The sequence below is a fragment of the Salmo trutta genome, chromosome 16 (genome assembly GCF_901001165.1).
Source record: "Salmo trutta chromosome 16, fSalTru1.1, whole genome shotgun sequence".
Taxonomy (NCBI): domain Eukaryota; kingdom Metazoa; phylum Chordata; class Actinopteri; order Salmoniformes; family Salmonidae; genus Salmo; species Salmo trutta.
This window is the reverse complement of record NC_042972.1, coordinates 48,405,330-48,431,716: the sequence shown is the minus strand read 5'-3', so window position 1 is coordinate 48,431,716 and position 26,387 is coordinate 48,405,330. Positions and strand designations below refer to the sequence as shown.

Sequence of the window (26,387 nt, the reverse complement as noted above, 5' to 3'; positions counted from 1 at the left end):
ACAACCATTAAACTCGTAACTGTTTTAACATCTCCATTGGCCTCATGGTGAAATCCCTGAGCAGTTTCATTCCTCTCCGGCAACTGAGTTAGGAAGGACGCCTATCTCTGTAGTAACTGGGTGTATTGATACACCATCCAAAGCCTAATTAACAACTTCACCATGCTCAAAGGGATATTCAGCAATTGCTTTTTATTTTATATTTACCCATCTACCAATAGATGCCCTTCTTTGCGAGGCATTGAAAAACCTCCCTGGTCTTTGTGGTTGAATCTGTGCTTGACATTCATTACTCGATTTGAGGGACCCTACAGATAATTGTATGTGTGGGGAACAGAGATGAGGTAGTTATTCAGATATCATGTTAACCACTATTATTGAACACAAGAGTCTATCCAACTTACTATGTGATTCGTTAAGCACATTTTTACACTTGCCACAATAAAGGGGTTGGATACATATTGACTCAAGACACGTCATCTTTTAATTTTGTATTGAATTTCAAAAAAGTATACTTTGACATTATGTGGTATTGTGTGTTGGTCAGTGACACAATCTAAATGTAATTATTTTAAATGCAGGCTGTAACTCAACAAAATGTGGAAAAAGTCAATACTTTCTGAAGGCACTGTAAGTAAACATTGGAGGACAAATGATTATTATTGGTTATAATGATTGTTATCATTGGTGTGTGTGAGTCTGGGCTGGAGATAATAGTATAAATATTACAGGAGAGTTAATACCCATGTATTCCAATGAGCCTCTATCATCGTCCAAAAGCACATGCCTTCCTGATGCAGAGAGCCCAAAAGAAATGCCCATGTCCATCCCATACCCTTACCTCCTCAACCCCTTATAACCCAACCCGAACCTGCTCAGTGTTTAGGCTGTTCCTGCTGGCAGTGCCTTTTGTTCTATGTAGCCTTGCGTGTGTAACTGGGTTCTATATGTCGTATCTCTTTTCCTTGCCACCTATTTTTGTCCTTTATCACCCCCCCTCCTATTCCTGCCCTCACAGGGCATATAGAGAGGCCACACAAACAGATCTGAGATCAGACTACATGTCTGTGATGGAACCCGTAAGAGTGTGCGTGTGTCTGTCTGTGTGTGTTTTTGACTGTGTCTGTTACATCTGCGTGTGTGTTATTTTACGTTTCACCCCCTTTCAGCATGGTGTTAAGTGTCAGAGGATGTGGACAATCAATGCTTTCCAGCAATCTCTTAGTTTGGTTTATCTGGAGAATTAGATGTGTATATAGGTATCTGTAAACCTGTAAAGAAAATTAAGAATTAAATAAATTGTCATCCTTTAAATGAGTCTCTTTCATGTCCTTTATGAGCTCATTCTCACTTTGTTTCCTGGTCAGAAAGGTTCTCTGGATATGTTCATCTCTCTGTGCTACAGTCTTAATGACTTTCTGTACAGTAGCCAGGCCAGCTTCCTTTATGTCAGTGGCTGTTCTGCATTTACCCCGAGTTCAACCAGCTCTTTCTAAAAGGTCTCTAGCTCCTCATTTTGGAGCTTTGTCAAACTCTGAGGAGTTTCCCTTCCATTAGTTATGAGTCCCAAAATGGTTTCCTGTGTCTGTGTTCCAGAGGTGTGCTCATCCAAGGGTAGGAGAGAGCGAGAGTAAACGTCATTCATTATGAATCAGTATATTTTGTTTACAAAGTTAACAAAAACATGGAGAAACAGGTCCCATGGGTAGTTATGGTAGCTTCAAATTATAGGAATCTTGCTAATAGAAATCAAGTGCACATTAATATTTACTGGATTTTTGTTTGCCCAACAAACAGTTTGGATTTTTGATGGTCCAAATCTCCGGAAATGAGTTGCGTTCAGCCATTCATTCAGCCGTTCCTATGGGGAAAATTTAAGGGGAAAATGTATGGGGAAAGAATAGGGTTTTGGGCTGAATGCAAAAATAAGGTCTGAGGTTTTTTAACACAGGCTTAGTGGATATTATATGTTTGTTCTATGAGAGAATATCACGTGTGCCCAACAAACATTTAGAATTGTTGATGGCCAGATCTTTTGATGTGCACAAACTGCACATCAGTGTGGCTTGAACAAAAATTACAGGCGAGGAAAAACATGTCTGTACGCAATTTAGTGTACGCTCCAGAGCACAAACCATAGAGATAGAGGACTCATCTTTAGTATCTGTTCCGTTAAAGCGTCTGTGACGCCATTAAAGCTATCTCCATTTTAAAGTAGCCTACTCAATTTTCTTCTTCACAATTGGGTGGGACTTCCAACTTCATTGGCTGATCCCACTTGATGACCCTGTTGGTGTCATGTCCAACCGGGTCACCAGGAGGGATCAGCCAATGAAGTTGGAAGTCCCACCCAGTTGACTACATTAAAATGGTCGAAGCCCTCAATGGCGCTGCCCATGTATTCAATACAACCTGGAACTCTGAAAAAAAACGAGGTAAAATCATGACGTCGATGATCTGAAGGTCGGAAAGTCAGAGCTATCGAAAGTGTCCCAGGTTCCTGAATTGGAATTCCGAGTTGAATGACCATTCAAAATGAATTTTCCCAGTCAGAGCTCGTTTTTTTTTTCATTGCCAGTTGTTTTGAACGTACTAAAGTCTGAAGTCTGAGATTTCTTTGGACACTGTGCTAACAAACCTCCAGACGAGCCATCCGTGGCCTCCAACTGCTTTTAAATGCTAGTAAAACTAAGTGCATCTTCTTCAACCGATTGCTGCCCGCACCCTCCCGCCCGACTAGCATCACTACTCTGGGCGGTTCTGACTTAGAATATGTGGACAACTGCAAATACCTAGGTGTCTGGTTAGGCTGTAAACACTCCTTCCAGACTCACATTAAGCATCTCCAATCCAAAATGAAGTCTAGAATCGGCTTCCTATTTCGCAACAAAGCCTCCTTCACTCATGCTGCCAAACATACCCTTGTAAAACTGACTATCCTACCGATCCTTGATTTCAGCGATGGCATTTACAAAATAGCATCCAACACTCTACTCAGCAAACTGGATGTAGTCTATCACAGTGCCATCTGTTTTGTCACCAAAGCCCCATATACTACCCACCACTGCGACCTGTATGCTCTCATTGGCTGGCCCTCACTACATATTCGTCGCCAAACCCACTGGCTCCAGGTCATCTATAAGTCTGGTAGGTAAAGTCCCGCCTTATCTCAGCTCACTGGTCACCATAGCAACACCCACCCGTAGCACGCCCCAGCAGGTATATTTCACTGGTCATCCCCAAAGCCAACACTTCCTTTGGCCGCCTTTCCTTCCAGTTCTCTGCTGCCAATGACTGGAACAAATTGCAAAAATCACTGAATCTGGAGTCTTATATCTCCGTCTCTAACTTTAAGCATCAACTGTCAGAGCAGCTTACCGATCTCTGTACCTGTACACAACCCATCTGTAAATAGCCCACCCAACTACCTCATCCCCATATTGTTGCTTATCCTCTTGCTCTTTTGCACCCCAGTATCTCGATTTGTACATCATCATCTGCGCATCTATCACTCCAGTGTTAATGCTAAATTGTAATTATTTCTCCTCTATGGCCTATTTATTGCCGTACCTCCCAACTCTTCTACATTTGCACACATTGTACAAAGATTTTTATATTGTGTTATTGACTGTACGTTTGTTTATGTGTAACTCTGTGTTGTTGTTTTTGTCGCACTGCTTTGCTTTATCTAATGAGGCGCGCAAATGGAGAGCCAAGGGGTAGAGAGTGATTTGGGATTTATCCAGACAGACGCACCTTGGCGTTTTAGGACCTTCATACTGTTAGCTTGGATAACTCGTAACAGTATTACAAATATTGGCTAAAATGCCTCGTCTCTACGTCGGCAGATTGAGCTACATGTTCGTGAGAAAGACATCCAAAGGTTTTTCTGCGGTTACGGGAAAATACTGGAGGTTGATCTGAAGGATGGGTACGATTTTAACTAGCTAACGTTAGGATCGTATGGGCAAAATGGCGACTACTAATGCAGTACAATAACTAGCTAGTTAGTGGTGAACGTAGTAAGTGTTCTCTGATCAGTTGTATGAATAACTACAGCAAAATTACATTATTTACTCTTTTTTTTAGCAGGTGTGATGATGGAGAGTTCCAGCAGGGGGCAGTAAAGTCATGAACAACACTTAACGTTAGCTACCTGTTCCTTGAAATGTGTAGGGCCGCTGAAATAGTACCTCTCTGCAGCCTTATAATTGCAATTTTAATGAAGCACAAGATTGAATGTTGGAATAATGTTTGGATGTATGCAGTGTCTTGTTTGCCGAAATTCTCTTACGCCATTGCGGATCTTTTAGCGTGTGAAAAACACAATTTGACAAATCTAATTGTATTTGTCACTGTTTCGTAAACAACAGGTGTAGACTAACAGTGAAATGCTTACTTACGGGTTTCTAACAATGCTGCTGATCTGCGTTACTGTAATTTGGGGCGGCAGGTAGGCTAGTGGTTAGAGCGTTGGGCCAGTAACCGAAATGCTGCTGCTGGATCGAATCCCCAAGATGACAAGGTAAAAATCTGTCATTCTGCTCCTGAAAAAGGCAGTTAACCCACTGTTCTCCGGTAGGCCGCCACTGTAAATAAGAATTTGTTCTTAACCGACTTGCCTAGTTAAATAAATGTATAATAAAAAATAAGGTTTGGGCATGTAAAATGTAGTGTTAATATTTCAGGTGTGCTGCTTGCTTTATGGTATTGGTACAATCTCACTGCCTGGTTTTTAGATGCAAGCAGCCTAGCTGTAAAGAATAAAGAATATAGATGCAATGTGTTCATTATACCATCTTAACAAAGTCCTTGGATGTTTCCATTTGAAAGAGTCCACTGTGGGCTGAATCTGAGTACCTTTAGGCTGAGATGTCTGATGATGACTGGCTAAAATGACTGCCTGTCTGTCCCGTTTGGCCTTGGCTTTCACCTTGACGTATGACCTCTTGGCTGACCTTACCGGAAGCCATGACGACAGCAGCCTTTTGCCAATAGACCAGGGTGATGGTGAGGAATCCCATTGATCTATTAAAAAATAAATATTGCAAAAGGTTGAAGCCATGTTGGTGTCTGTGTTAGTTCACTGTTACATAAGAGAGCAGTTTGCATTCAGTTGTAAGTTAAATGGTATCTGTGGACTGGTGCATTTCTGCCAGCTACTGTGGTATCAGTTGGTAGTCGTATATATTTTCTCCCCCATTTAAGTGTTGTGATGTATACCTTTTTGTACAGCAGAATAAATGTAAGCTTGAGGTCGATGAATCAGAAATGGGCATCTGAGCAAAGAGCGCGAATGCTGTCCATTCCCCGTGACTGCCATGATGCTCAGATGTACATTGGCTGAATGTATGTGTTACTACCTCTGCCAAGGCAATGTTAGACCACATCACTAATTAGTACAATCATGTCAAGGGGCTAGTGGCCTGGTCCACACAGGGATAAACGTCCAATGATCAGTTCTAGTAGCCCCCCCTTGAGTTTTCACCCCACAGTCGCTGCAGCTGGCAGGAGCTAAAGGTGAGCGCTCAAGTCTCCGTTTATATTCTATCCGTCCTTCTCTGAAAACTGGGTTCCGAACAACAGCACAAACGTATGTTACAAGCACACCGTTTGTTTTTGGTTGACAGGACTTCATGCGCCAAGCTGGTGAGGTGACCTATGCCGACGCCCATAAGGAGTGGACCAATGAGGGGGTGATTGAGTTCTGATCGCGCTCGGACATGAGGAGGGCCCTGGACAAGCTGGACAGCACTGACATCAATGGGAGGAAGATCCGCCTGGTGACGCTCCAATTCTGGTAGCTCCTCTAGGTCTGGGCTTACATCACCTCTTAAATGCAGGCATTGGGTCCTTACTGCCCTAATGTGGAAGGTGTTGTAGGTTTCATCTGCTACCATTCTAGTACCAAAGCTGGTCATTTACCCAGGCTTACAATGTGTTTGATCTCCCAGGTCTCGTAACAGACGTCGCTTTCGCAGAAGGAGCTGCAGAAGTTCTGGCAGCCACTCCAGGTCACTTTCACGGAAATAGCACTGACCAGATTGCATCTGCCCTGCCCAAGAACTCCAATACTTCACAAGGCTGGGGAAGTTGCATAGATTAATACTTAGTTCATCCCAGAGGGGACATTTCATTGTAACACAGCAGTTGATGGTACTGGTTGATGTTGGTCTTTCAAGAGGAAATGAATTCTTACTTCTAATTTTAAATCTCAACACCGTCTGCATTGCTTCATTGAATCTCTGTTATTCCAGTATCAAATCGGGACTGCTATAGGTAGATGGCAACATATTATTTTAATACTATCTTCACAAATCTAAAATAGGAGGAAATGAAGACCCAACAATCACAGATCCTTTTCCCATATAAATTGTTCTCCCTATGATTCAGTTACTTTCTCTGAAATGTTTTGATTAATTATGCTAGTTTCTGAATTTGGCAGATTTGTTGGTTTACTTATTGGTTTCTTTGCTATTGCTGTAGTTGATGCTGTCTGTACAGTCTAGACAGTTGTCATTTGAGTATTGACTTGTCATACAGCATTACTATGATGTATTGGCTATTTTCAAAGAAGATGTATGGAAAATAATGTCGCTGTTTTGCTCTGAGAAATCTGATGATTTAGGGGTGGAAATAAGTCAGCTTTTTAAAAAAAAAATCAAATGTGTTAAGCACTCATGTTTCTAAACAGTTTGGCTTTGACTGTCTTATTTGAAGTGGTCACCATAATAAGATGTACCTAATTCATTGCAATAAAATGTGTGTGTGTACACACAGTGTGTCAAATAATACGTGCAGTTTGGTTTGTTTCAAATGGAAATATGTTGAGACAACTAGGCTACAGTGTTAAATTCCTGGGCCTTCTTGGTGAATGCACCTTTGAATTAGTAGTTTGAGCGTGTCAACTCTATACATGTCACATGCTACCATGTGGGTTTTCATAATACTTGTTTACAGTGATACAACCTGTTGCGCGCAAACGAGTTTTTAGCCAGTCCTCTGGATGTCCAGCATCAATCCATTTCTTACACTTTGCATACCCGAGAATCTTCTCTGAATTGACGCTGTTCTCTCGTAGATTTTTGGACATAAGACTTGGCCAAAGATACTTATTCATCTGAGACATGAAAATAAGCTGTAGGTTATTTGGCAAGTCACAGATTCTTGCAAGGACAGAATACCAATAGCCTACCTGAGAACACCTGAGGGAAAAAGTACTCTACACACAAGAGGGTAAGATCCTTGACCAACTTAATGCCCATGTATTGTTTATTTTACAGTTACATTTTGTAAAAAAAAAAATTATACTATTGACTTTTATTGATTTCTAGCAATGAATGTCTAGGTTTCAAGTCAGTATTTAAAAAAATGTATACGTTATTTTGAGCTCACTCATATTTGATGGTACAAATAAATAATCAATTTCAGTTCAAATGCCTTTGACTCCCACCCCGATAGGCACAGAAAAGAGACATGGATAATTGGAGTCAGGTATATTTGAATGTATATTTTCCAATCACTTTTATTTTCACAAAATTACATGGGCGTGTGATGGTTCATTATTGTATACCTATTATTTGACCCTTCTACAATCAATCGAATCAGTGAACATGGCATTGATCACTTCAAACCATTTAGCACAGTAATATTGTCTCCTCAAATTGCTTCACAGCTTCATTCAGCAAACTCCATTGACGTCAACCTTGGTCACTCACACAATCATCAGTGAGTAACCAGGCTTTATGATAATATGCAATAAGCAATGTGGATGTACACACTGGGATCATTGTTGCAGTCCACACTTCAGGTCATGATTGCCTAATGTAAGTATTTAAATAATGTCTGTAGATGTTGCAAATGGGTAAGAAGGGAACACTAAACACACTAATACTAATTAGTGATCTTTTTTCATACAAGTTAGTAATTAATTGTTATTTAACCCATATTTTACCAGGTAAATTGACTGAGAAATCATTCTCATTTACAGTAACGACCTGGGGAATAGTTACAGGGGAGAGGAGGGGGGATGAAAGAGACAATTGGAAACTAAGTTGAGAGGTAAAGCAAATTCAGTCAGGAACAAGTGTAAAGGAAGGGATTAAGGGCAGGCTGTTGACCCCAGAGGGAATTAGTAAACCGATGTCTCCATTTAGCTATTTTCTGCAATTCACCACCTGCAGCATATAGCCAACACTCAGTGGCTAGTCATTGACAGATGAAACATCACAACAGTAATGTTATTGGTATCAACACCAGCATGCGGTCTGATCGAGAGATGACCCTCCCAGGCTTTATCATGGTTCTCATCAAAACAAATAGAAGATCCTCTGTTATTGACATGATTTAACTTGTTGACCGAACCCCGAGGATGTGTCACTATTTTGGCAACTACACTGGTGTTGGTGATATCTGGGGATGACATGGAAAGGCTTTCCGCAGAGCAAAGAGATACCAGCTTAGCCTTGCCTATACATTTTAAAATCTAAAGACACACTGAATACTATTGTACAGTTTGCTACTAAAGCCATTTGCCTCTTTCGCCCACACCATTCTCTCTTATGTTTAGTGCCAAGCCATCAGACTTTGAAATCCTGGCTATAATTGGGAAAGGAACATATGGGAAGGTATGGTCAGCTTTGGCAGTGCTCTCTAAATTGACAGAAAATGCTGTTGGTGTACAACCAACAATTGATATACTTTACTTTGTGTTATGACCTTATTATTAATCAATGGTGTTGTGTCCCAGGTTCTTCTTGCCAAACTGAAATCCGACAGCAAGTTCTACGCTGTGAAAGTGCTGCAGAAAAAAATCATACTGAAGAAAAAAGAGGTTCCACATAATTCTGAATATAACAGTAGATTAAAAAACCAAAACAATATACAAAAAGGTGAATATGCTGTCGGTAGGAGTGGGTTTAACAATAACGATTCACAATTGCTGTATTTATTTGGCACTGGATTCCGTGTGAAGCAAAAGAACATCATGGCAGAGAGGAATGTGCTGCTCAAGAGTATGAAGCATCCCTTCCTGGTGGGGCTCCACTACTCGTTCCAGACCCCAGAGAAGCTCTACTTTGTCATGGATTACGTCAATGGAGGAGAGGTAATGTATGGAGTAAAGACACAGGCTCTTTTTTTAAAATTTTGTACAAGAGATAAAAAATCATTTAATTTCCTTCTACTTTTGATATTCTACTGTAGCTTTTCTATCACCTTCAGAGAGAGCACTGCTTCTCAGAGCCAAGGGCTCGTTTCTACACGGCTGAGTTGGCCAGTGCCATCGGTTACTTACACTCGCACAACATTGTTTACAGGTCAGTCACACCCTCTCAACAAGGTTGACAACTAAGTCTCACCCACTTAACAGCATTCACGGGTCATTCACAGTAAACCCACGTTCTCGGCTGGTTTCCTTTGCTCCCTCTGTGGAAGGTCACTCTGTCAGCAGTGCCTTCAGGCTGTACAGTAGGTTCTCTGTTTTTTAAAAATCCACATTTTTCTCTCTTGTAGAGACTTGAAGCCTGAGAATGTCCTGCTAGACTCAGAGGTAAGTATATGTATATCATGAATTCAGGACTATCGTTATATTAGTTCTCCGTGGGTTAAACAAGTTCACCTTGATGTTTTGATTTGGACCTTCTCCAGGGCCATGTTGTGTTGACTGACTTTGGCTTGTGTAAAGAGGGGATAGACCCGGAGTCCACCACCTCCACTTTCTGTGGAACCCCTGAGGTAAGTTTTGATTTCTATTGTATATCCTACAGTCCCCCCATTTCCCTTAGTCACTGTATCCACTGACACTGCCTTTTGCTCTGCAGTATTTGGCTCCAGAGGTGTTGAAACAGCAGCCCTATGACCACACGGTAGACTGGTGGTGTCTGGGAACTGTACTTTATGAGATGATATATGGGCTGGTGAGCATACCCTCTGAAAGGCCTATTCACATGTACTTTGCTGTAATGTATTATGGTTCTGCATACTATAGTAATGTGTTCATCATTTTCCAAACCAAGTCGGCTACACCTCATTGTGGGTATCAACTCATTTTGTCCTCTGTTCCTTCCAGCCCCCCTTCTATAGCCAGGATATGTCTGAGATGTATGACAACATCCTCCACAGGCCCTTGAGTCTGCCAGGGGGGGCCAGCTCTGTGGCGTGTGACCTGCTAATGGGCCTCCTACAGAAAGACCAGCATCGCAGGCTGGGTGCCATCGCAGACTTTGTGAGTGAACTTGTCACAATACACAGGATGAGGATGTCCTCACCGGACAGTCTACTTTCCCTCTCTTTCCTGGAGTTAACGCACATGCAGACACATACACACACGCCATTTTTAAAACACCCACTCCAGAATCACTAGAACCTAATTTATCATCTGATTTACTTAAAGTGATGCTCCAGAGCTTTTGTATAACTTCAGCCAGTAGTTTTGAAAGTAGTGCCAACAGGGCAAAACGAGTCCCCGAAAATTGTGCACAATTGTGTTCAACATCATCCATTTCATATGATATGTTACATTTTGCAAAAAAAATGTTTGTAAGCCCTTAAGATACAGGATTGCATCTTTAACAAAAGGCACATCTCAATAGGCGGTCCAGGTGTCCTCTGATAGTGATGCGTGGGTTGACTCCTAAACCGCAGTCCACGTGGTTATATGGGCCTCAGATTTTCACTTCCTGGCTGGCAGTATAAGTTAATAGACGAATAACAAAGAGAGTTTCAAACCTCCCTGCCAATAACAGCTAGTTTTCAGGTTACATATCCCTCCAACTAGGCCCCTCACTCAGACCACCCCCAAACAGTCAAAGCAAAATTGTTGCTTGAGAAATAGTTTTTTGCTAAAAAGCAATTTTTGTTATTTTTTACAATTTGAATGGAAAACGATGACAGAAAGGTACTTAATTGTTACCCAGAAAATGATATGATATCAAGATAAAAACGGCTGCATTGAGCCTTGAAAATCTTTTTGTCTTTCACATATAGCTCGAAGTTAAAAACCATACTTTTTTCTCACCGATAAACTGGGATGACCTTTACCATCGGAGAATCAAACCTCCATACAACCCCAACGTGGTAAGTGTGTAAAACAAATTTGATTTCAGTATTATTTTTCGTAGAATTTCTATCCATAACATACATACACAATTAATATAACATTCATTCAGTATTTTCTGCTGTGCTAAACCTTGTGTCCCAACAGAAAGGCCCAGCAGACATGCAGCACATTGATCCAGAGTTCACCAAAGAGATGGTGTCAGGCTCTGTGGGGGTTACCCCTGAATTCTCCAACTTATCAACCAGCAGCCCAAATGCTTTCACTGGCTTCTCCTATGTCTCCAGTGATGACAACTTCCTCTAGTGTAGGACATTCAGATTCTACATTGCTGCCACCCAAAAGAGACCAAACTTCTCCCGCCTACTTTGTTAAAATGCACCCTTACTGCATTGGCTCTTCATACACACAGAGCAAAAAAAAATGTATTCTTGAAAAATATTTCTGTTTATTATATCCCCTTGTATGATATTACATTGGCAGTAAAACCTGCAACCTGTGTCGTATTTAATTTTCGATTACTTTGTAATTTTATTTGTAAAGGTATTATTGTATCTCATGCAGAAATGAACAATGCAAATAAATAAAAAATTGCAAATAGGCTAGGATTTTCAAGGCAATGATAGATAAATAATTCCCTGAAATATATGAATGGGGAGTTAATTGTTAACATGTGGCATCAGTTTTGATGTCATAATAAATATTTATAAATTATTTTGTTCTGTTATTTGTGGGTTTACCATACATATCTCAAGAAAATCATTGCAAATCTGTACACTTCAATATGTATATGGTAGCCTCAGCAATAAACATAGATTGAGGTGACCAGATTTTTTAAATGAAAAAAAACCTTGACATTTTTGTAGCACAAAATATATATAATTTAAAAAAAGTAATTTAACTAAATTTAGGCTAAACTGTTCGGACACTACAGACGACTTTGTGAGAAGACTGATTTTCAGGATGTTTCATGGTCTGACACCGTTCTAGCTCTGTCTACTTTCACCACAGATGCGGAATTGTTACATAGGCCGATGTGGTGGATTGAGATGCATCCAATGGAAAAAATAAACTGATATCGCTTGCTTAAAACCTGCCGATTTTTATAGGGATTATTTTATTAGGCTATGCTGAACAAAAATATAAACGCAACAAATTCTAAGATTTTCCAAAGTTACAGTTCATATAAGCAAATCAGTCAATTGAAAGAAATTCCTTAGGTGAAGGTGCAGGTGAAGAAGCTTGATATGGAGGTCCTGGGCTGGTGTGGTTACACAGGGTCTGCGGTTGTGAGACCGGTTGGATGTACTGCCAAATTCTCTAAAACAACGTTGGGGGCGGCTTATGGTAGAGAAATTAACATTCAATTCTCTGGCAACGGCTCTGGTGGACATTCTTGCAGTCAGCATGCCAATTGCACGCTCCCTCAAAACTTGAGACATTATGTTGTGTGACAAAACTGTACATTGTAAAGTGGCATTTTATTGTCCACAGCACAAGGTGCACCTGTGTAATGATCATGGTGTTTAATCAGTTTCTTGATATGCCACACCTGTCAGATGGATGGATTATCTTGGCAAAGGAGAACTTCTCACTAACAGGGATGGAAACAAATTTGTGCACAACATTTGAAATAAATATGCTTTTGTGCATTTCAAAAATTTCTGGGATTTTTTTGTGTGTGCATGAAACATGGGACCAACACTTTACATGTTGCGTTTATATTTTTCTTGAGTGTAGATCTCTCGGTGAGAGCATATGCCATCTATAGAAAACCCTCCCTTGAGTTCCCCTGTTATTTTGGACTTCGGCAGAGATTCAGATTTTAACCTGTCGGAAACAGATGGTGCTTTAAAAGTGCTGTTCACAGTCAAAAGGTTGTGCAGCTGGTCAACTAAATTGTCAGTGTGAGGACGGAGACAACTAGAGGAGAGGAGGATCTCCAGGCTCCGGATGCGGCATCCTCTCCATTAGCTCCGACACAGCCATTTCTGCAGTACTAAGTCCCTCTGCATCTGACCATGTTGCAAGGCTGTTTCTGTCACTTTCGGCCACTCTTTTCTCTGAGGAGAACTGCAGTCTTCTGCAGTCTTCTGGGTCTCATCAATTGAGAAAGTGGTGTTAAGAAGTTGTCCTGGAACAAGCCATGGACAAGCCTTCATCAACACGTCCTTCCTGTGGCATGAACCCAACGTTCTCTACCATTGCCCAAATGGTAGAGAATCGTCTGATTCCGACTGAAGGACTTCCCTGACCTCAGTGATCTCCTCCCTAGATGGTTCATAAACTGTACTGGACCCAGCTTCCTCTGCTGACTCATGCTAGAAGATGGCAGTTCAACAACTAGCCTGTGCTCTTGTTGTGCTCCCTTGCTACTCTGTTTAATCCATTTGGAGATACTTCTCAGTTTCACTGACATGACACAAAGGAAAATGTTAAAACGACATTTCAATGGTCTACTTCCTTCCTCATTGCCACAGATGTCTGCTGAAGGGGTGATCAAAGGAACTCCATGGCCCTCAACAGCTGCCAACCCATCTTCGCTATAGCGCTTGGCAGATCCCACCATAGCAAGTAATTACGATCTAAGCAGGTTATTTGGAGAGCCCTAGACAGAGCTGCATTGATCTGCTGCACGGCCGCTTTTACATTGGCTCTGGCAGAGACACACTGGAGTAGCTCTTGCTCTAGTTGGCTAGCTGCTGAGTAGATGACCTGCAGCACTTCAATCACTCTGTCCGGGACATCTCTGTGTATCATATCTACTGGCACCTTGACCTCCACCTCATCACATGTATCCATCCTCAGGACCCCTTGGTACTGCAGTTGCTCAAAACACTCCCCTGAGTTGTTACCCATGTTTACCATAGATGTAAGGGACACTAGAGTAAATACAGGAGATGAGATGTCTCACACTCGTCTTACACATTGGACATCATAGCGTTATCATAGTGATACAATAAAGTAATCAAGTAATGACTAGGCACTGGCACTGAGTCAAAGCTAGGCATAAATCCAAGTGAGCACCCAGTAGAGGACAAACCTAGGTTTCCCTGTTTGGAGATAATATTAAACTGTGTCAAATATACACATTTTGGAAGCATTCATATAACATTTGATTGCACATTGAGTTTGCGAAGTATTGTAGATGATGAAATTAATCAATACATTGAGTAAAAAAGCAAGAGCTAAAAGCGTTTGATGACAGTCCCATTGGCTTTAAAGACAGATCGACGGGTTATTTGTAAGAAATGCACCGATGGTCACAATAAATTATTGTTACCTTTAGGGCTGACCCCATTTAGTCGACTGGTCTATTGTTTGGTCAATACGCTGTTGGTCGACCAAGATTTTTTTATTCGAGCAGTTGCAAATACACTACATGATCAAAAGTATGTGGACACCTGCTTGTCGAACATCTCATTCTAAAATCATGGGCATTAATGTGGAGTTGGTACCCCCTTTCCTGCTATAACATTTTCCACCCTTCTTGGAAGGTTTTCCACTAGATGTTGGAACATTGCTGCGGGGACTTGCTTCCATTGAGATTTAATGAGTTTGGACGATTTTAATGTTGGGCGATTAGGCCTGTCTTGCAGTTGGAGTTCTAATTCATCCCAAAGGTGTTCGATGGGTTTGAGGTCAGGGCTCTGTGCAGGACAGTCAAGTTCTTCCACACTGATCTCTACAAACAATTTTTGTATGGACATCGCTTTGTGCACGAGGGCATTGTCATGCTGAAACAGGAAAGGACCTTTCCCAAACTGTTGCCACAAAGTTGGAAGTACAGAATCATCTAGAATGTCATTGTATGCTGTAGCGTTAAGATTTCCCTTCACTGGAACTAAGGGGCCTAGCCGGAACCATGAAAAACAGCCCCAGACCATTATTCCTCCTCCACCAAAGTTGGTGTTCTCCTGGCATCTGCCAAACCCAGATTCGTCAGTCGACTTGCCAGATAGTGAAGCGTGATTCATCACTCCAGAGAAAGCGTTTCCACCTCTCCAGAGTCCAATGGCAGCTTTACACCACTCCAGCCAACGCTTGGCATTGCAAATGGTGATCTTGGGCTTGTATGTGGCTGCTCGGCCATGGAAAACCATTTCATGAAGCTCCCGACAAACAGTTATTGTGCTGACGTTGCTTCCAGAGGCAGTTTGGAACTCGATAGTGAGTGTTGCAACCGAGGACAGACAATATTTACGCGCTACGCGCTTCAGCACTTGGCGGTCCCGTTCTGTGAGCTTGTGTGGCCTACCACTTGACTGGGGCAGCTATAGCAGGATATACATCTGGTGTAATATTAGCAATTATTGGTACCATGATTGTCTTCGAAATGTGTATTTATTTACGCAAAGCTTGATCACGAAGATTGCTATTTCCCCCTCCACTATAATGGGGAGTCCTGTTTTCTGTTTTCTCCCCTGACAATGAGTTGTTCTCCCCTGACATAAATGTACCTGGTGGATTAGGACACTGGTGCTTTCAAGACAACTGAGAACTCAAATTATGACGTTAGTGATCTTCAAGTCAGTAAGTTCCCGAATTCCCGGGTTGGAATTTTGAGTTGGATGACTGTTCAAAGCGATTTTTCCCAAATTCCCAGTTGTCTTGAACGCACTGAAGTCAGAGACTTCTGAGTTCCAAGTGGATTTGAACACGGCATGAGCTGGCGTCCTTTCCTGGCTGATGTTACAGACTGACTGCTGACAGAGAGGAAGAGGCGTGGTTTTATACAAGACCACATGTTGTTCTTAGCCTGATCGAAGAAAAATAAACAGTGGTGTGAAGAAGGTAATGTAGAAACAATAGACAGGAGCAGGTGTGTTTATTCCTGAGTTCGAGGTAATCTATGCAAGACACTAACACGTGATTTATCTGTATATTCAACAGAAATGGCTGTGATAATTGTTGGATTCCAATGGGTAGAGGAGGTGCAACCAAGAAGAGTGGTAATATGTTGGGACTCTGCATCAGTTTTGTGTAGTTTAAGATCTGGAAAGTCAGAACGTGAGGATTTATGGTTAGAAATAACGATGCTAGACTCCCGAGTGGTGCAGCAGTCTAAGGCACTGCATGAGGCGTCATTACAGACCCGGGTTCGATCCCAGGCTGTGTCACAACAAGCCGTGACCGGGAGTCCCATAGGGAAGCGTACAATTGGCCCAGCGTTGTCCGGGTTAGCAGAGGGTTTGGCCGGGGGCGGGGGCTTTAATGGGCTCATTGCGCTCTAGCGACTTCTTGTGGTGGTCCAGGGCGCCTGCAGGCTGACTTCAGTCGTCAGTTGAACAGTCTTTCCTCCAACACATTGGTGCAGCTGGCTTCCGGGTTAAGTGGGCGGGTATTAAGAAGCGTAGTTTGGCGGGTCATGTTTTCAGAGGACGCATGACTTGACCTTCGCCTCTCCCGAGCAAGGTTGGGGAGTTGCAGTGATGGGACAAGATCGTAAATGGATCGCAATTGGATAATCACGAAATTGGGGAGAAAAAGGGGGTCAAATATGATGCTGTTGTTGGGCTTACAAAGAAATGGTATTGAAATTCAGTTATGTTGGATTCTGGCTCATACAGGAGTTTATGGAAATTATATAGTAGATATAATAGCAAAAAAAGCTGTGAAAAATAATATTGTGGATATACAGGTGCAGTTGGGTAGAGGGGAAATTCAAACATTGATTTGGAAAAATGGGTTAGATTGCTGGCAGAGACCCTGGGATGAAAGTAGTAAAGGCAGACGTTTTTATAGTACAAGGAAATCTGTACGGGAGATAGTGTCATATAATGGAAGGAAGTTATGTTAGGGCATTCAGGTTTGAATACCTCTTTGAAATTGATAGGGAAACATGGCACTGGAATGTGTAATGGCTGTATGGTAGAGGAAACAGTTTAACATATATTATTTTGTGGAATGTATGATGTAGAGCGGGAGAGGTCGTTTGACAGGGTCAGAGGTTGGACGGGATAGGGGAGTGGGTGATATGTTGGGTGGTGGTGATGGGAGTAGCCAGGTTTGTAGATAATTATTTTATTTTATTAGAACTTCAGGGTTAGTTAAGAGAATATAGTGATATAGATGGGTTGTGACTGACCTCACACTCCAGGTGGATGTGTATGCACCTGTCAGTTGGTTGCGATTTGCCAATAAAAAGAAGAAGAGAGGCCCAACTCGGTGGAAAGATGGGACACAGCCGGTTAAATAAGACTTTAAATGTGATAGGAAAGTACCCAACAGAAAAGTGTGACTATTGCCAGGAAAAAGAGACCGTGGAGCATGTATTGCTACAGTGTGGGCGGTATCAGCGGGAAAGAGAGAATCTGTCTGTGATCCCCTCTCCTGTTGCTATGCATGTAGCGCCCATGGTTACTCTTGTGTATCAGTTTTGTACCCACAATGCACCAGTTTGAGCCACTGGAAGATGGTTTCTAGACGTATTTAGCTAGCCAGCTAACTTCACTTACAACGATTATTATCCTTTTTTATAGAAATCCGTTAATATTTTAAGATGCATTAGGGATTTAGCTACTTTGTTCAAATATACGAAGAAACAGCAAATTATTGGTCCTTCAACACTTTGTTCGCTAGTAACGATTTGTGTAAGTTAGCGAGCTAACTTAGCTGCTAGCTAGCTAACGTTGAGTAGATCATCACATAGCTACGCAATGCAATAATGTAACAACGTGTTTGTCACAGGTCTTTAAATAGAAGTTAACATACAATGGAGAAGGAGCAGCGCAGCAGTGTTGTTTTTAACGCATCTAAGAGAGAACTGTTCACAGCCAACAATGGTTACAAGTCCCTGCAGAAGAGACTCAGGGCACAATGGAAGATTCAGAGGTAAGTTAACGTTAGGAAGCTAGTTAGCTGGCTATATTGCTTGCTATAACTACATAAGAACAATACATTGTAGTCACGTATGTGTCATCATGATAAGGTTACTTCCTCATATATGTGGTTTTGTTCCTGCACAGCATGAAAGAGGAGCTCTCTTTGGAGAAGTTCAATGGTGTGAAGTTGTGGATTACTGCTGGCCCCAGGGAAAAGTTCACTGCTGCTGAGGTGTGTTGCTGGTCAGTTGTAGGAGTTCAAATGACATGCCTTTGGATGGAGTTTTGGGCCGAGTAATCAGGATATTCAAAGAACAGATTTAAAAGTTTCATATCAAAGTTTGATGTGTCCCTGCATTGCAATTCAGCAGCAACACATTTCACTAATATAGAATTTTTTTCTGCCAACCTAAACACTGTTAGGTATGTTGGTCGCTTTATGTTTTGAGTCACATTGATTCGCCCTCTCTTGTTCAGTTGGAGGTCCTGAAGCAGTACCTGGATGGGGGAGGAGATGTCCTTGTGATGCTGGGTGAAGGAGGGGAGATGAAGTATGACACCAATATCAACTTCCTCCTTGAGGAGTTTGGGATAATGGTCAACAATGGTGAGGATCATATGAGAATAGACCTTGTGACTCCGGTTGTTGTCATCCAGATATTTCACTGTCAGAGTTTTATTGATGATGAGTGTTTTGCCTTCATTCTCTGTTTTACTGTAGATGCTGTCGTGAGGAATGTCTACTACAAGTATTTCCATCCAAAAGAAGCGCTTGTGTCCAATGGTGTTCTGAACAGGTTAGTTGATTAACCATTTAGACATTTGGATATTTGGTTTGTCCCAAGGTAATAGTGCTTTTATCATTGCTTTCTTGTCAATGCCAATTAAGTAAATGTACCAAGAAAAGGATAATGGGGTTGATTCTTTCACAAGCTATGAGACGCATGCATTGTTGCGCTACTGTACAAGCGTCTTGCTTTTAATCCTTTAGAGAGATCAGTCGGGCTGCAGGCAAAGTGGTGACAGGGATCATCGAAGATGAAAGTGTCGGGAACAATGCACAGTAGGTCTTCTCTGTTTTCATGTCATCATTGCCAAGTGTATGTTTGTTTTCATGTTTATAACTGTCAACACTCTCACCAGACAGCAGAAATATTATCACAGTTTCATGTCTAATCATATCATATGCCAGACAAACAAACAGGCAGATTTCCCAAAAGCGGTTGGCCCTTGTTAAACAAGCAAACCAATGAGTGAAACAGTGATTGCAGTTTGGCTTGTCCAGTGCCCCCCTGGTAAAAGATTCAACCTGTACTCTTAATGTGTACTTGAACAGGGCCCTCACATTTGTGTACCCGTATGGAGCTACACTGAGCGTGATGAAGCCTGCTGTGGCTGTTCTCTCCACTGGGTCCGTCTGCTTCCCCCTCAACAGGCCTGTCCTCGCCTTCTATCAGGTCAAGGTGAGGAGCTCCCGTTGATCTCCTGCCAACACAATACAACATGATCATACGTTGTTTTTCAAAGATACAGTATGTCACTTATTTACTAGTTGTGTCCATTTTTTTTTGTCATTTAGGAGGCAGGCAAACTGGCAGTGATGGGGTCCTGCCACATGTTCAGTGACCAGTACCTGGACAAAGAGGAGAACAGTAAAATAATGGTGAGTGGAGTGTCTGTCTATAAACACTCAGACTTGTCACGTTTGAGAGACAATACATGTAGGCTCTTTTCCCCTTTTCACACGATCATGCCAACCCAACTGTAATGTGTTGGTTTAGAGATTTTTGTCCTTTCCAGAATGGTTCCAGCAGCTATGATGGGTGCATAACCAGGCCAGGGCAGTACAGCATGGCTGTGCATATCTTTGCTCAGCTCAGTTGTGTGAAAAGGGTATTTGATGACTTCCTGATGGGAGGCTTGTTAACATCTTCACAGTAACACAAGAATGGTTGTGAGAGTGTGATCCATATAGCACTGTAATGGTAATGGTTGGTGATCCACTATTTGATCCCCTACTGACTCCATTTGGTTGTAATGTTCCCTTTCTCTTTTTGTTATACAGGATGTCGTTTTCCAGTGGCTCATGGGTGATAACATTAATCTGAACCAGATAGATGCAGAGGACCCCGAGGTGAGAAGCCAAGGCATGTTTTAGGATCTGCAGTTTTACCTTTGAGTCCTAGAAGTGACACTTCTCATTCTGTTTGGCTCAGATCACAGATTACACCATGCTACCAGACACAGGCTGCCTGTCTGAGCGACTGCGAGTATGCTTGCAAGAGGGAGAGGAAAATCCAAGAGACTTTACCTCCCTGTTTGACATGTCTCTACTCAAACTATCAACAAACACGTTGCCCCAAGTCATCAGGTGAGAACACATACTGCTTGATAAACTGGAGACATCAGTTTTCACTACAGTAGGCCATAGTGGAAGTGGGTACAGGCTGTTTTGTCTTCCATGCCTGCATGTTTAAATCATAAATAAAATAAAATTGTATTGGTCGCGTACACATCATTTCCAGATGTTATCACAGGTGCAGCAAAATGCTTATGTTTGGAGCTCCAACAGTGCAGTAATACCTAATAATACACACACATCCCAAAATAAAAGAAAGGAATTAAGAAATATCAGAACGAGCAATGTCAGAGTCTGGAATATAAATATATATATATATGATGCTGTGTATAGACAGTATATGAATAGAAAAGGTGTGTACAGCAGTAGTTAAATATGATGAGCCTTGACTGGAATACAGTATATACATAAGACGTGGGTAAAACAGTATGTAAACATTAAAGTAACCAGTGTTCAATTACTATGTACATAGGGCAGCAGTCTCTAAGGTGCAGGGTTGAGTACCGGGTGGTAGCCGGCAAGTAACAGTAACTAAGTTTAGGGTAGGGTACTGGGCAGAGGCCGGCTAGGGGTGACTATTTAACAGTCTGATGGCCTGGAGATTGAAAAACAGCTTCTGTCTCTCTGCCCCAACTTTGATTCATCTGTACTGTCTCTGCCTTCTAGATGGTAGCGGGGTGAACAGGCCGTGGCTCGGGTGGCTGAGGTCCTTGATCTTACGGTATGTTTGTTGACAATGTGTTTGACTTGTCCTCCTGCAGTTCCTACAAGCAGATGAATGTCAAACATGAGCCTCTCCAGCTGATCACACCTCAGTTTGAGACTCCCCTTCCACAGCTGGAGCCTGCTGTAAGTTTCCCTTCAGCACCCCTCTCTAGCTCTACACAATTTCCACTACGTCAACCATTGTGTGGGTTCTATACACTCAACTGAGAATGACATGTGCATTAGTGATTGTATTCAAATCGAGCTTATTGACTGGGCTTTAGTGATGCGATTATACACACTTGATCATTGTAGAAATTGACCAATTTGCCATCCCTCCAAGATCTGTCTGTGTTTTCCTATGGGTTGCTTTGAGCAGGTCTTCCCGCCTGCCTTCAGGGATCTGCCTCCCCCCATGCTTGACCTCTTTGACCTGGATGAAACCTTCTCTTCCGAGAAGGTGCGTTTGGCACAGCTCTCCAACAAATGTAAGTGTTGAACCGTCATACTACATCCTATTATTTTGTTAGCTGATCTCCGACAATGTCAGTGTTAACCCCAGGTCCTATTTGACTTAATGACATTGTTGTTCTTTCTGCAGGCACAGACGATGATCTAGAGTTCTACGTGAGGAAGTGCGGGGACATCTTGGGGGTGACGGGGAAGTTGGATAAAGATCAGAGGGATGCCAAACACATCCTGGAGCACATCTTCTTCCAGGTCGTGGAGTTCAAGAAGCTCAATCAGGTGAGCCATATGAACATCAGAACCTTTGGTATATGCACACAAGGTTAGTTGATCTAGGCAATGATTGACATTAATTTGTGATTCATGTAATTAAAATGATCTCTCCCCCCATACAGGAACATGATCTTGACACAGAGACCAGGTTTTCCCCGTTCTGATGACTTGCAACCAATGAGGTTGCAATTTTATGTATTTTTCATGGGCTTGTATATACACACACATTCAATCTAGATGTATCCATATAGTTTTTCCAGTAACTACAAGAATTTAACTCCCTAGCCTTTAAACAGAATGTATATAGTTGATTAGATTAATGAACTAAATCTGACAAGTTCAATGAATATTGTATAAGGCATTCCATATCTGATTGATTACTTGTGGTAAAGGATGACACATTTTGGCATTTACTGTGTAAAGTGTTCCATCATTTCCTCAATACATGGTGGTTGATTTAATCAATAAAAAAAACTTTATTTACTATAATAGATTGTAAAATATACATTTTCTTCAGACTGGCATCTTCTTGTGTCCCTTTGTCTGTAAAAGTGAAATTGGAGAACATGTCAATATTACAAGCCATTAAACAACCTCTGAAGTCTTAGTTGCCCAGCCATAAAACAAATATATACACTTTTAATTAGGAAATAGCATGCCAAAGTGTGGTCCACTTTCACCAAAATGACTTTTTGCTGGCTAGCAGTTACTGAGCCTGAGAACCTTACCTCAACTGTTCAGTAAAGCACTGCCACATGACCACTTTGGCTTGTTCAGTCTTACCAGCACTGGCTAGCTCCTCGCTCATATTTTTGGGTCAATTGTTGAACAGTTGCCTAATTAAAATGCAGCTTGTATTTAATCTGCTAGCGATGATGAGCGACTTCACCAACAAGGCAACTGCCAACAGCAATGATGGGAGGGGGCAGTGGTGTGTATTCATGGAGCCAAGGGAAGTCAGGCTTCCCCCCAAAAAAAATCACAAATAAAAAAAAAAATGTATCTTTTGTTTCTGTGTTTTCATAATTTCCTTTCAATTCGCAAGAGGCTGAATGTATCTCACAGGAGAAATTGAAACAGCCCCCCTCTGTCACTCTACGTGTAGGCCATCTATCCGATGCTGTTTGGTCCAAACCAGTATGACATTGTTACCGCCCGTAGCATTGAATGGAGCATTTGGCCTACCTTGATCAAAAAAACTATAACAATTAGCCAATCAGCGTTGAGCTAAACTGAGCAAGCTCAACTGTGAATGGTCCTGGCCCACCAAAAAAAAAGTGTCAACGGAAGCCATTTTGGATCTTGGCGTCACTCCTATCAAATTGCATTGAGGGCATACGTCATTGACAGAAACAACTTGAATTGTTGCATGTCGTTGTCCTTTGGTGGCTAGCTAGCTAAAGTTGGGCCTTTCCTAAATTAGCAATGGATGGAGATCGGGATTTGAATTTGTGGGTTTACTTAATTATCCTTACTGGCCAATAATTAGAACGGCGATTCTGATCCATCCATTATTGTGCCCCTGGCCTGCGAGGATGGAAGATCAATATGTAGCTAGCTGTTAGGCTAATGTTAACGAGATAATGTTGCTCATGAATGCAAGTTAGCTAGCGAGCAAGCATTTTAGCCAGGTAGTCTAGGACAACAAAAAATAAAAGCTTGTACTGCTCCACCGTTTCATTAACATGAAAGAGAGGTGGATGGCGTTGGGAGTTTCGAGTTGACATATTTGTTTTACTTGCACGAACGCACACATATGCACACCCATAAATTAGAACCATGGACATATTTAGCTTAAGTTGATTGGACTAAATTGTTTTTGGTATATTTTAGTTGTCACTATTAGACTAAGCAGAGGTGATTTGATTATGTTGACATCGAAATGGTGCTGGAATAGTGGCGGCAGCTCCTGTTTTCTTTGCGACGTGCGGCAACTCTGATTCTAAATGAATAGTTGTTTAGTGGTCCGAAAAATCTGGAAACTTTGGACTAAATCGGACAGTTTTCCATCCGGTTTTGTGAAACAATGGTGTTGATGAATTTATTTTGCCGCTGTGTCTTCTTATTGTCTCGGCCTATATATCACGATAGCAAGGCAAATGCATGAACAGGTTATAGAGCAAACAACGCAATTATCACAAGACAGGTTGTAATATGGCGGGGCGCTGGAAGATGGCGGCGAGTGTAGACGAGATTTCAGCTTGCTCCGAGTAACCTTAACTTTTATCCCTCTCAAACTTACTTAAATGTAACGGAACTTGGCTTATAGTAAACACAATAGAGAACAACACTTAGTTGACCGATAATTTGATTCATAACTTTGAGAAATGGAAGGAAAAAATGTGCGAAAGAGCAAAGGGAAGAGAAGGCAGTTGCTAGCTGAGCACTCATACGTTGGAGAAAAACCGCCACCTGACTCCTCAGGAGAAGAAATGGAGGATTCTGGACATTCGGTTGATTCTGAAAATGCAGTCAATAGTCCTGCACCCAAAAAGACACATAAAGAATTGTCTTTACGCGAACTACAGATCAACATAATCGATGCTGTAAACGAAAGAGCCGACGGTCTGGAGAAAATGATACGCGAAAACACATCAAAAATAGTTGACCTCGAGACCTCTCTGAATCATGCATACAAGAGTATCGAAGAGCTTAAACTTGCAAACACTGCTACGTCTGAGAAATGCACTGCTCAGGAGAAGACCATCGCAGACATGCAAGAGCGCTTATCGGAAGCAGAGCGATACCGGAGAAGGTGGGGGCTACGGCTTTACGGTGTCCCCGAGGACCAGGATGAGAATGTGAAGCGCTTAGTAAGAGACATCTGTAACGGTGTGGCACCGGACTTTCCTGATGGACATATGGATATGGCTGTGGATGTCGCTCATCGTATTGGGAAGAAACAAGATGCCATCGTCAGCCGATCGATCATCATCCAGTTTGCTTTTCGCACAGCGAGAGATGCAGTTTGGAAGAAAGCAAAGGAAAGCACCTTTCTGAAAGAAAGAAAACTTAGATTCGGTGAGGACTTGACTGCAGCAGACAAGGCAGCAAAGGCAAAATTGTGGCCTCTCGTACAACAGGCCCGAAATCAAGGAAACGGTGGATACTACAGGGGAATCAGAGCTTTTTTCGCCAACGGCAAAGAAATACGACCGGGGTGATTTGATTTGTTCTGTCGGTAGGTTTACAAGGTAGTTCCTTCCCCACTGCAAACTGAACGTTCTACTTTTGAAACATGGTGTTACAATTTTACAAGTTAAGAATTCTGTTAATACATATATGAAGCAACTTTTTATAGAGAGGGTAAAGTTGAGATTGCATATGATTTTTCTTTCTATTCTATAGATATGGACTTGAAGTTTATGTCAATCAATGCCAGGGGGATACGTAACCTGTTGAAGAGAAAAGCTTTTTTTTTTTTTGGAAGGACTGCAACGCAGATCTTGTATTCATTCAAGAAACACATTCATGCAAAGAGGACTATAATTATTGGAAAAATCAGTGGGACAGTGACATTTTTTTGGCCCACGGGACAAATTATTCAGCTGGGGTTGCAATTTTAGCACACAATTTCAAAGGGAAATTTTTGTTTACTCAAATGGACTCCAATGGACATTGGCTAGTAGCGGTCATCAACCACATGGACAGATTATTTGTGTTGTGTAAGGTATATGGATACTGTTCTTGTCCTCCAAATAACTTACTTCTAGAGGAAATTGAAGAAATTCTTAAAAATCTTGTGAGAAAATATCCATCCAGTCAGATAATAGTTGGTGGAGATTTTAATATGGTTTATTCTAATGAGACTGATAGATTGCCTCATAGGCCTAACATTGGTGTGAACAAGTTGGTGAATTTCTGCCAAAGCCTGGACTTAGTTGACATATGGAGAGTAAAAAACCCTGGAGAGATACAATACACATGGAGTAATAGAGATCGTTCCTTACAATCAAGAATTGATTTGTGGGTGATAACCTCTAGTCTTGTGCCCAACACTGTAGAGGTAAAAATACTGCCTGCAGTCCTGACGGATCATAAAGTCATATGGTTGACTGTAAGAATATGCAGTAATGATGGTAAGAAATACTCTGGTGGTTACTGGAAACTAAATAACTCATTGTTATTGCATGATGATTTAAAAAATGTGATTAAGAATCTAATTTCTGTTTACTGGAGTTTAGCTACATCTAATGCAGAATATGGGAAATATTGGGAACTGCTGAAATTTAAAATCCGCTCAGCCTGTATTACTTATGGAAAACGGCTTGCTTTAAGAAGGAGATGTGAGGTAGCTGAACTCTAAGACAATTGCCGATATCACAGAGATTGAGCATCTTGATCTTAATGAGAAAGCTAAATTGAATGATTTACAGAATCAACTAGATACATTGTATGAGGAAAAGGCTAGAGGAGCTTTCATAAGATCTAGAAAACAATGGCTTGAAAAAGGTGAAAAGAACAGTAGATACTTTTTTCATTTGGAGAAGAGGAGAGGGGAACTCAACACACTTCGGAAACTTAAAATTAATGGCGTTACCACTGAGGATAGAGTTGTTATCAGAATTTACGACTACATTTTATGAGAATCTTTACTCCTTAGATAACAATTTGAGTGACTCTAAGGATCTCCTTGATTCTTTAGAGAATGTTAATTCGATTAGTGAAGAACTCAATCAGTCTTGTTGCCAAGATTTATCCA

General features: G+C 41.6%; 2 protein-coding genes and 1 long non-coding RNA gene across 6 annotated transcripts; all 3 read left to right on the top strand.

Annotated features, from left to right (window-relative positions):
• Positions 1-4,612: 4,612 nt before the first annotated feature.
• LOC115150897 (uncharacterized) lies at positions 4,613-6,792 on the top strand. The gene is made up of 3 exons (XR_003867172.1): positions 4,613-5,010; positions 5,631-5,800; positions 5,955-6,792. It is a non-coding gene; the product is annotated as an uncharacterized LOC115150897 (long non-coding RNA).
• A 113-nt stretch (positions 6,793-6,905) lies between these two features.
• LOC115150895 (serine/threonine-protein kinase Sgk2) lies at positions 6,906-11,770 on the top strand. Of its 3 annotated transcripts, none has more exons than XM_029694704.1 (13): positions 6,906-7,236; positions 7,462-7,494; positions 7,676-7,728; positions 8,570-8,627; positions 8,750-8,833; positions 8,975-9,106; positions 9,223-9,317; positions 9,514-9,550; positions 9,649-9,735; positions 9,822-9,917; positions 10,070-10,225; positions 10,987-11,076; positions 11,204-11,770. In XM_029694704.1, the coding sequence occupies exons 2-13, from the start codon at positions 7,477-7,479 to the stop codon at positions 11,360-11,362; spliced, it is 1,065 nt and encodes a 354-aa protein (XP_029550564.1). In that variant the 5' UTR covers positions 6,906-7,236; positions 7,462-7,476; the 3' UTR covers positions 11,363-11,770. The 3 variants fall into 3 exon arrangements, with proteins under 3 accessions (XP_029550564.1, XP_029550563.1, XP_029550562.1); XM_029694703.1 differs by having other exon boundaries at positions 6,969-7,236; positions 7,432-7,494; positions 9,205-9,317; XM_029694702.1 differs by having other exon boundaries at positions 6,971-7,236; positions 9,205-9,317.
• A 5,687-nt stretch (positions 11,771-17,457) lies between these two features.
• ift52 (intraflagellar transport 52 homolog (Chlamydomonas)) lies at positions 17,458-22,201 on the top strand. Of its 2 annotated transcripts, XM_029694701.1 has the most exons (14): positions 17,458-17,649; positions 17,747-17,890; positions 18,025-18,112; positions 18,358-18,487; positions 18,602-18,677; positions 18,872-18,943; positions 19,217-19,343; positions 19,460-19,543; positions 19,946-20,014; positions 20,097-20,251; positions 21,001-21,088; positions 21,324-21,432; positions 21,546-21,691; positions 21,808-22,201. In XM_029694701.1, the coding sequence occupies exons 2-14, from the start codon at positions 17,772-17,774 to the stop codon at positions 21,847-21,849; spliced, it is 1,305 nt and encodes a 434-aa protein (XP_029550561.1). In that variant the 5' UTR covers positions 17,458-17,649; positions 17,747-17,771; the 3' UTR covers positions 21,850-22,201. The 2 variants fall into 2 exon arrangements, with proteins under 2 accessions (XP_029550561.1, XP_029550560.1); XM_029694700.1 differs by having other exon boundaries at positions 17,458-17,890.
• Positions 22,202-26,387: the final 4,186 nt, after the last annotated feature.